Source organism: Hippopotamus amphibius, chromosome 8, assembly GCF_030028045.1.
Source record: "Hippopotamus amphibius kiboko isolate mHipAmp2 chromosome 8, mHipAmp2.hap2, whole genome shotgun sequence".
NCBI lineage: Eukaryota > Metazoa > Chordata > Mammalia > Artiodactyla > Hippopotamidae > Hippopotamus > Hippopotamus amphibius.
In genome coordinates, this window is record NC_080193.1 from 129,353,664 (window position 1) to 129,365,082 (window position 11,419).

The 11,419-nt window shown below is 41.7% G+C and overlaps 1 protein-coding gene across 1 annotated transcript in view; it reads right to left on the reverse strand.

Moving 5' to 3' along the window:
- METAP1D (methionyl aminopeptidase type 1D, mitochondrial) overlaps positions 1 to 6,957 on the reverse strand; it is a 79,660-nt gene extending 72,703 nt beyond the window's left edge. The window contains 3 exon segments of the mRNA XM_057746629.1: positions 6,564 to 6,648; positions 6,650 to 6,729; positions 6,732 to 6,957. Of these exon segments, the coding sequence (XP_057602612.1) occupies positions 6,564 to 6,648; positions 6,650 to 6,729; positions 6,732 to 6,957 (391 nt within the window).
- Positions 6,958 to 11,419: the final 4,462 nt, after the last annotated feature.

An 11,419-nucleotide genomic window follows, 5' to 3' on the forward strand; every position in this document is an offset into this window, starting at 1 on the left:
GAAGCCAGCGCACCTAGAGCCTACACTTTGCAACAAGAGACACCACTGCGATGAGAAGCCTGCGCACCGCATCGAAGAGTGGCGCCCACTTGCCGCAACTAGAGAAAGCCCGCGTGCAGCAATGAAGACCCAATGCAGACAAAAATAAATAAATAAATAAACCATTAAAAAATAAAATAAAAAAAGAACCAAATGTAAATTCTAGAACTGATAAGTACCATATATGAAGAAAATTTTAAAGGCTCCTGGCTTTTAGAGATACATAATGAAAAATCTACAGATGAGATTATATATCTGAGTTGTGCTTCAGAATAACCCAGCTTGGGGAGGGGAAGTGGCTGGGGGTAAAAGTGAAATAAGAGCTACCATAAATTGATAACTGTTGTAACTAGGTGATGGGTATGTACTGCTCTCTCAACTTTTCTGTATGTTTGAAATTCTGCACGTTCAAAAGCTAAAAAAGAAAAAACTGTTTTAACTGCAAAACAAGATGATGTTCAAATGAAGCTCTGCATATATATTATTCTCCTCCCATCTTTGCCAAATTCCCGAAGATATGTAGCCTCCACTCTGCATTTTCAAAGATTTCCAATGCTTGGGGAAAGTGAGCATTTCATAAAAACTGAATATTTATTTAGGTGAATGCCATTCTCTCTCTCTTTCTCTCTCTGTATGTTATACACTTCGACACACATGGAGATATCAGTGTTTGATTTCACAAAATGAGATAATATTAAATTGCTCTATAACTCGCATTTTCCAAATAATATACATTGTGAATATCATTCCACATCAACAAACAGAGGTCAACATCTTTTTGTTGCTGTTGTTAGTGACTGCACAGCATTTATCACTGAGGGTCTTCACGCCCTGTACTGTGTATTAAATCACAATTTCAATGAGAGACAGGAACTATGTGTTATGGAAAACTATTTCAAGCAGAGAGAAAACATAAGAGCGCATATGGCTTGAAGGACAAGTCTGACTTTAGGGACTTCAGGGCCATGATTTGATTGTTAAGTATGCTTTAATTTATGTAGTAACAAGCCATATCATAACAGAGTTGAAAGGTATTTGTTAAAAAATACCATATAGCGAAAATCCATCTCCATCCTCTGGCTATCAACACGAATACAGTTTAAGACACAGAAAGCTCCTTATTAACAGTATTTTCCAAATCACCCATGCCTTACATCCCAAAAGTTAAATTCTTAGTTGGTTTGATGAAACTGAGGATACATTTTCCTACAGAAGCTATACAAAACAGTGAGGATCTCAGGTCAATTGACAAAAGTTTAAAGTACCTAATTTATGATGTAAAATAGCCACTCCCCTACCTGGAGGTTAAATTTTTGAAAACCACTATCGTAAGAAAATTCTTACTGGAAGAATCTATGGCTTTAGAGTCACAAATGAACAGAAGCACTTGTAAATATTTGTATGTCTATTTAAAAAAAGAATAATAAAATATTAGTAGCATTATATGTATCTTAAATTATAGTAATGAGTATATATAAGTAACTTCTAGTTACCATTCTTTGATCATGGAAATCTTAAAGATATTCCTTTCCTGTATTATAAATTACACAGACATTTTGCTTTGTTGCAGAGAATATGCACAGTAAAAGACATTTTTCCCTTGGGTCTGATCCCATTCAAACATTTGATATCTTTTGTATTTGGTTGGTTTTTTCTTTTCTACAGTTTTTTAAAAAAAGGTTTGGAAAATGAAAGTGCTGTCTTCTTAATGTATAAAATTCAAACACATCAAGTATAAGGAAAGTAAAAATCAGTCCAATCTTACCATCTGGAAATAACAGCTATGAACACTTTGGGGAACATCATTCCAGATATCTTTTTGGGCATATACACAAATAAGGAAACAAAGATACAGATTTTATGCGAGTGGGATTTACTGTTCTATACCCAGCCTTTCTTCTCCATATATGTCCATGATTTTTTAAGTCTACAGTATATCTACATCATCTTTTTAATGGTTGCATAGCACCCGATTGCACGGATGAACCATAATTTATTTAGTCATTCTCTTACCAATGGACATTTCAGATTCTGGTGAATATTTCCCAATTACTATCATTATAAAGTTACGTTTTTATTTATCCATCTTTGTACACTCATCCTACTGTTCTCTCAGGATAAATTCCTAAAAGCAGAATTGTTAGGTAAAAAGTACGCATACCTTACACCTTGATACACAATGCCACACAGCCCTCTGGAAAGACCAAACTACTTCACACACCCACCAACTGTGCCCTTCTTAGACTTTCTGCTGGACTCACCCACAATCTGCCTCTCTCCTCTCACTGGCTTCAGTTCCCTCCACACGGATTGTGGAAGGACAGCAGGATAGTGATTAGATCCAAGGGTTTACTCCCATCACCTTCCTTCATCTCTCCCATGGCTACAATGCTTAAGCCTCAAGTGCTTCTCTTGTAGATTTCTTCCTTTCCCCCTCCCAACCTCTTTTTCTAATTATCTCCAATAAGTCTGACTCACAGCTCAAATTACCTGGAATTCTCACAGCTGCCCAAAAAGGTATACAGAAGTAATACCGTCTTAAATTAGTCTTGGAGGGATGTGGAACATAAAAGGGGGCAGGCAGGGAATAAAGTCACTAACTAGGCCTGGTCATATAATGAAAACTGACATTTTTGAAAAAAATTATTCTTTAGGCCTACCATATAACTTTTGTGCACAAATGCTCCTATAGGAGGTCACATTCTGAAATGTCTTTCATTCAGTTATGAAACTGAGTACTTACTATGTACACACAATTGCACGCCAGGTTTTGGGAAGACAGAGATGAAGAAGATAGGATTCTTGCCTCTAAGAGCTCCCATTCTAGCACAGGAGGTAGAGGTGTAAAGAAATACTTTTCATATACATATACATACTCTGATACAGGGTAATAAGTGTTGTGATAAAGGCATGCCCTGAGTGCTATGTAAGCAGACTGGGTTAGCTTAGCCTGGGCAGAGGCAAAGACAGCTTCAAAGGAGAGATGGCATTTAAAAATGGCCTTGAAGGATGAACGGTTTGCTGGGTGAAAAAAGACAACGCAGGCAAAGCAATTAAGGGGGTACCCAATGGCAAACCTTAGCAGAGATGTGAGGTTAGGACACTGGCAGGACATGAGTCTGAAAAGGTAAACTGAGGCCAGCCTGAGATGGTGTCATCCTTTGATGCTAAGGGATTCAGACTTTATTCCAGCAATGAAGAGTCCCCAGGGGTTTTTTTAGTAGAGAAGCATCATAATCAGATCCGAATTTTAGAAAGACAGCTGGTTGTGGAAAAGAAGATGGACTGGGGTGGATACTAGTTCCAAGGGAGTTACAAGCGATGGTAAAGAACTGTACCCAGACCATGCAGAAAACTGGAGGCATCCAAGAAATGGGATCTACTGACACACTGGACATAGACACTGAAGGCAGTGGTGGGGACCAAAAGAACTTAAATGCTTGTACTTAGGTACTGCCTGGATGGTGATGCCTTTAATGGAGACACAGTACGTATGTGGAGGAGCAGACGATGTGCAGAAAAATATTCATTTCCATATTGGACCTGTTGAGCTTAAGAAGCCTGCGAGACATCTAGGAAAAGATGCCTAACAGAGAGCTGGCAGTGAGGCCTGGTGCTCAGTTCCAGGGGATACTCTTGATTTTTTAAAAATTGTATAGATTTGACAGTCACTGAGGTATATTGACTGTTGACAACAAAGAGAGGAAACGGGGCTTTGAGCAGAATCCTGGGGAACACTAATATTTATAAACCCAGAAGTAGAAGAAGAGCCTCGTGAAAATCTGGGAAAATCAGAGAAACGGGAAGCAAGCCAGGAGAGACTGGCTCATAAAAGGAACAAGAGTGTAAAAGAGAAAATATGCCCCCTTCTTTGCCTTCCCTATTCCTTCCCAGATTCACTGGGCAAAGAAAGAATCTTGTGTAGCAGCTTTGAGAGCTAGAACAAAGATTTTAGTAAAGTGGGAACTGGGAGTGAGAGATTAAGCAAGGAGAGAGCTCCTGGGGCCCCAGGGTAGGGTTTTTGCACCGTGATCTGGGATTTACTACCAGTGCTAATACCAGGGAATATTTCCATCCCTAAAAGGCTATTGCTACCTTCTCTCTACGTTCCAAGAGACTAATCCGTCCTTTCCCCTTTCCAGTGTCAGTACTTATAGTTTCGACCCATGACAGAAGAGAACAAGCCTGGCCGTGCCACAGGGCTTGCGGGATCTTAATTCCCCAACTAGGAATTGAACCTGTGCTCTCGGCAGTGAAAGTGCCCAGTCCTAACCACTGAACAACCAGAGAATTCCCCAGAAGAGAACAAGTCTTTTTTTTTTTTTTTGAGAACAATCCTTAACAGCCTCTCAATTCAGTAAGCTTTTGAGCCAGGTACTGTGCTTGTTAAGATAGACATATAGATAAGACACAGTTCCTGCTCAACACGAATGAACAGTCTAGTTAGGAGTGGGGATGGTGAGAGGAAGAGGTAACTACTGTATAGAGGGTGTACTGTGATTAATGCTACAATGAGCTGGAGAGTCATGAGAGAAACCTCAGGCCCTTCTTAAGAGGTTAAAAAAATCTCTCCCCATTTTCTAGGAGGGAAAGGTGCACACAGATGCTGGTGATAAATCCTAGCACATAAAGACTTACAGTGGATTAATTTACATCAATCTCAAAGGGTGAAAAGGAGGAAGACAGAGGAGAGAGGACCCTTCATAAATTTCCCCTTCCTTTTCAACCCTGGGGGGTGGAAAACAGGTAGTACAGGACAACCTGTCTGCAATGTTTAATAAAACTAGTTATGAATAGTCCATAAATGGGCCTTTCTGCATCACCAAATCTCTTCCTGATGACATATTTTCCCTCCCTCTTCTAATCAGAAGATTCCCCCCCTTCTAGTCAGAAGATAACCCTCTTGTGGGGTACAGTGGGATGGGTTACTATAGCTATTTCTGTAATAGCTTTTGCTAAGATTGTCTGAACCACCACTGTCAAAATCATAAGTGACAAAAAAGATGAATATGTTATTTCTATAATCTGCAAAGAGATTATATACATATGCATACATATGTGTGTATGCATGTAATACACATGTGTGTGTTTTGGCTCCTCCTCTACCTTGACTATCTGCCCAGATCCTCTTCAACATTACCTGCAGTGCACAAAAACGCAGTTGAAACACCATTAATTCTTGTCAAAAGAGGAAAAAGAAAAGTAACTTGATTAGTAAATAGAGTCTGGATTGGAGCCCAGATCTTAAGAGATGTAAATTGGTGCTCTTTTCACAAGGCTGTACTCTCACATTGGCCTCCACTCTCCCATCCAACCAGTCCAAAATACTGCCTACATCACCTTCCCTTTACACATCTCTCACCTCAGATCTTCCTGTGGCTCCTTACTCACTCCACTAACACTGTATTACATGAAAGACTGAGGTCTATCCATCTACCAACCTCCTTCCTCTCTAAAAACATCTTCCTCTTTACTTTTCACACACACTCATCATACTCGTCCTTCTCTGATTTTCCACTTTGCTCACTGATTTCTGTGAAGAGACCATGCCATGCAGGGCAGAGGAATGAGCCCTTAAAAAAAAAAACACACCAAAAAACAAAGTCATGTTCAAATGCCCATTTTGCCTCTTACAATCTGTGCAACCTTAGTCAAATTCGTTAATCTCTTTGTCTCACTTTTCTCATCAGCAAACAGAGAATAATGCCTAACTCACTGAGTTTTAAAAAGTAGTTAGCACATGTAAGGTGCTTAACACAATATCATGTACTTAAAAGGCACTTAATAAACAGTAGCTATTTACTGAGAAAATAATATTTGCCTCACAGGACTGTTGTTCCTACATGCCTGACACCTAAATAGTCCTTCAAAATATTTTAATTCCCTTCTTCCTCCATCCTTGAAATAACTTCCTTGATCTTTCCAAGAAAGATTCAGAAACCGGTTCAAATCCAACAAAGATTCACCTGCAAAAATATCTGCACATTTACTAAAATCTCACCACTCACGCAAGAATAACACCTACTGAAAGCTAACCAGACATAATTTCTCCTCTTCTTAACTTTAAGTCAACGGAAGAGAATAATCACATTTTGCAAGTTCCCCCAAAGCCGTGTTGTATCATGCCAACAGATTCAAGTTGCTTTCTCTGGGGCAACTGGGTGTCCAGGCGCATTTCAGTTGCTGTAGGTTCATCGCTCCGCAACCGGAATAATTAAGTTTGCTACACCAATCACACAACTGACGTGGGCGAAGAAAACTTCAGACAATGTCCCATAAAACTCAAGGAGGGACTGCAAATAGATGCCACGCAGTAACGCGATCTAGACGAGTGACAAATGAACACATGTGGGTATGTTCCTGTGGCAGTGTGTCGCCGTGTGGGCCTGCGTGTGTCCGCAGAACTGAAAGCACATCCGTGTGCGCCGAGATGTCTGATCGAGGACGTGTATTCCTTTGAACCCGACTGCGTAGCCAGTGAGCGACAGTGAGAAGCCCCGAGGGACTGTCCTCCAGGTGCTTACCTCTACGGACGAACAGGTGGACGCCGCTGGGCGCCGCCATGTTGGCATGGGTCACGTGGCCGCGAGCTCTCGCCCCGCCCCGCCCCGCCCCGCCCCGCCCCGCCCATTGGCGTTGTCCAGTCGCAGCCCTGCCGAAGACCGGAGGCGCCGAGGCCGCCCGAGGGGAGCGCGCGTGCGCGCCGGGGGCTGACTGCGGGAGCTCCGGCGGCGGAGCGGCTCGGGCACCGGGGCCAGTAGGGGAACCCGCGGCCGGTCGAGCCCGCTTCGGCCGCGAGAGGCGGGCTCCAGCCGCGGTTCGCGCACTCGCTCTGAGCCCCCGCGCCCAGGTGGGATGGAAGAAGCCTATCAGGTAAGCGTGGTATCCAATATTTGTAGCATCAACATTTTGATGCATGGAAACGTAAAGTTGGGAGGAAAAAATAAAGCACAATCTAGCGTTCAACATAGCACTTTGCATCGTCTGCCACTTTGTTGCAAATTGTTTCCCTGGCTTCAGTTGAAAGGTAAAATTTGGCTCAAAGTCCCCAGCTGCCCCTTTGCTGTCCCAGAATCGAAATTACTCAGCACAGACAACAGACAAGACAGGATCTGTGTGCAGCTGCAAAATCTATTCTGAGTACCACAGTGGGTATATTCAGGGGACTTCTCTTTCCCGAAGGACACCTCTAGCTCAGCGGTATTAACTGGAGTCCTAATCCTAAATTTGACTTTTAAGAATGAGGGGATGACGTTTGCCAATTGCGCTGCCAAAAGATGAAGCCTACAGAAGGCCAGTTATGAATCGAGCGAGAAAGCTGTTGTATCCCTAGTGATGACGGTGCCCCTTTCTTTACCAAATTCGCTGTTCCTCTTATCTGCATGCTGGGGCAGATTTCCATCCTGTCGTGGACCGGCTGTTATTCATCTTGGTAGCCTGGTACCCAGCAAAGAACCTGATATTCAAGGAATGTCTGGTGAAGGAATTGAACTCTGCATGGACCCAGGCAAACCAAGAATGTAACAGCCTCCAAATGCAGTAAAGGTTGATAAGGATTCTTGGTGAACATGTGTGATGTCTCCTAATTAATTTTTAAGAATTTAATTTAACTACACACTCAGTGAAAAACCCAGACAATTCAGAAATGATTTTTTTTTAAAAAGGGTAAATCCCCTTCCTCACCTTCTCTGCACACCACAATCCCACTCTTCCGTCAGCCACTGTGTGCGTCATTCCATGCCTTTTCCAGGCAAATATGTGTAAATATTTTAAATTGAATCAAATGATTGCTGTTACAACTTGCTTTTCCACTCATCATAAACATCAGATCTTAGAACACTTAGAGCTCATTCTTTTTAGTGACTACATAGTCCTGATATTTTTACTTTTAAAGAGAGTGAATTTGGGTAGTTAATTGGCACAGGGGTCCCCAACCCCCAGTCGGGGGACCGGTACCTGTTCGAGTCTTGTTAGGAACCGGGTCACACAGCAGGAGGTGAGTATCGGGTGAGAGAGCGAGGCTTCACCTGATGCTCCCCATCACTCACATTAGCGCCTGAACCGCCCCCTCCCCCTCCGCGAAACCGGTCCCTGGCACCAAAAAGGTTGGGGACGGCTGCATTAGAGGACACATATATACTTCTTGAAGACCCAGTTTTGTGTGCTTTTGGGTCACCTTGAAAAATAAAGAGAAAACATGTTTTCCACGGAGGGAAACAAAATGTGCAAGGATGAGAATGAAAAGTACTCTTTCAGGTGACTTCAAGCCCTACCTTTTTCAAACACAGATCAATTCCAAGGAGAGAGTTTTTGAACGTGGTAATCTGTCCTCAGTGTAACTGAAGCCAACAATCTGAGTGCAGGAAAGGAGACTGAGAGTTAGCAGAGCACCAAGTCTCAGGAAGTGTGCAGAAAAAAGAAAGCTAGAAGTCCCTAGAGAAATGTCAGAAGGCATTAAGTCCAATTTCAAACACATCTGAAATAGAACACATGTTCATGTGATTCAGCTCAGCCAATTCTTGGAAAACAAATGCACAGTTTATTCCCCTGTGACTAGAAGGAAAAGGAAACACTATGAGAACTCAGGTGGCACCACCATAGTGGAATCCAGTGAGGAAATCTCCAGTAAGTTCAGCAAAGAATGTGAATATCTGGGCTGAGCTAGAAATGAAGCAGATATGAACTTGCACCGGTGACAGCTTGTCCACTGATTCTTGATTTAGCTTCTTTCATCACATCCTTCTGACATTAGAAAGGTGAAGAACTACTAGCATGTGTCCTCCAAAATCATCGATTTATGAGATGTATGCATACTGATCAATGGTATAAAAAAGGCTAGACCCCTGACATCTAAGATCCCTGGCAGTTCTAACATCTGTGATCCTGGGCATTAGGGCATTAGATTGCTTTCATTTAGATGAGTAGCTACTACTGACTCACTTCTCTACTCCATTTCTGCCCATCTTCCCACCTGTGAAGTGAAGGTTAATTATGTAGTGGCACTTCATTGATTTGAACTCCCATCATTATTCAGATTTTGTACTTGTGTTTCTTGAAAGAAAAGTTGAATAACTTTTCAAAACCAGGGTTCAAGAAATAAAGGATAACTTTCTAATACCTTCAGTTTCTGTGTCCAGAAATTCATTCTTCAATGTTAAAATATTTTTATTAATTATGATTAATTATTGTTTTATGGGTCTTTTACCTTGGTTTTTTAAATAAATTTGTTTTCTTATTTACTTATTTATTGGCTGCTTTGGTTCTTTGTTGCTGTGCGTAGGCTTTCTCTAGTTGCGGCAAGCAGAGGCTACTCTTTGTTGCAGTGTGCAGGCTTCTTATTTCTGTGGCTTCTCTTGTTGCAAAGCATGGGTTCTAGGTGCGCGGGCTTCAGTAGTTGTGGCATACGAACTCAGTGGTTGTGACTCACAGCCTGTAGAGCTCAGGCTCAGTAGTTGTGGCACACGGGCTTAGTTGCTCCGAGGCATGTAGGATCTTCCCAGACCAGGGATTGAACCTGTGTCCCCTGCATTGGTGGGTGGATTCTTAACCACTATACTACCAGGGAAGTCCTTTACCTTGGTTTTTAAAAGATCGTCTTATTAACATCTTTTAAAATCTTCTAATCTTTTTTTATTAAAGAAATAAATCAGAAATAAATTCTGCCATGCTCATTTTTAAAGTCATTTTTTTCTTTCCTCCTTCTACTTAATGACAGTTTATTAGACATACTACATAACTTTTTCAAAAGCTGTATATAGTTTGTGATAAAATTGAAATTATGTTGGTTTCTGTAATGTAGATACTGAATTTGTAATTCAGATTCACAATTTAAAATGCTCTAGGGGTTATGCTACATGAAGTAAATCCCTTTAAAAATAAATTTTGCTTTGTAGTACATCATCCTGTAACTTGTTACACAAGTTTAGATTTTTAAATACTTATGAAGATTACTTATAATGCAAGGTACTTAAAAACATAGACTATAAAATAAAGACTAAGGTGCTTACATATCTATAGAAGAAGCTTGTTACATATGAACACATAAGACTTCCTGAAATAAAGTGGTGTTTCCTACTAGGCATAAAACAGGTTCTGTGGCCTGCTGGGGGAGACTGGTGCCCTGGGAACCTGCACAGCTTCAGTGGGGCTGTCATTTAGCCTCAGGTGCCTTCATTCTCTCTTCCTGAACTTGCTTCTCAGTTTTGCCATCTGAATCAGAAAAATTAGCCTTTGGTTTAATATCAGGATCGTTTCTTAGCATTTTACTCTGTGCCTTGAGAAGAATATTTCCCATCCTGCCCTCCAATGTGTTCAATTTTAGTGTGAGGAAATATTTTCATTTACATTTTTTAAGTCGATTGAACATTCTTTTCAAGAACTTGGGGTCCTGCATAAACCTAATCTGCACATATAACAGGGACCTGTCTCAGCAGCTGACTGGACCCCTCTTAGAATTAAGGTCCAGCTTCAAATGATTGTGCAGGCAGAAGGTTTCTAGGGCACTATCTTAGCCAACTTGCTGGCAATATATTGTTTCCTATACCAATCACTTGTGACAATAATGGATATTTCACTGGGTAATCTAGGGAGACCCTTAGAGAAAATGTGTGACTGCTCCATGTTCTTTTGAGGAAAAGTAATGTGATATGCAAGGGGATCTCTCCTTGCTGCACGTGCCTGCTTCCTTCATCTCTAGCAGGGCCAAGAGCTTTGAAGCCAGGAGTCAGGGGAAGGGGTTGTAGTCGTATGTGACCCTCCTGGAGCTCCTCCCATCTTTGATTTGTATAATGACGTTTTCTGGACCATATCATTCCTAGGCAAATGAAACTTTATGTTCCACCCCCTTCTAACAAGATTACTCTACCTACGTTGAAATTCTGAAGATTTTGTGGCTCTACAGCCATTTATAAGGCTAATCCAAGTGGGCTCAGCAAGTAGCATGCTGCACCCTCCTGAGCAGCCTGTCAGTGTGATTAAGCAGCATAAAATGGGACCACATAGGGCTCACTTAGCTGTAGGGTAAGACCAAAACTTTGTCCCAAGGGAGTTGTTACTCTCGGGTGCAGTCTGGCCCACATTCATTTCAAGCCACTCCAGCCTCTTGGCTTGAAAGATATTATGGGAGATTTGTAAGCAGAAATAGTGCTTCAGCACAACAGCCTCCCCACTGTTGGAGCAGCAGCCCACCTGGATGGTGGCAGGGGCCAAGCGAGGAAGGGGATGGGGAGGCCATAAGGAAGAGGTGAGGGTGGTCCTACACCTCACTCACTGATGCATCTGAGCTTTATCTTTTTAATTGAGGTATAGTTGATTTAAAATATATTAATTGAAGGGGTATGACATAATGACTCAAACATTTTCTAGATTATACTCCATTTAT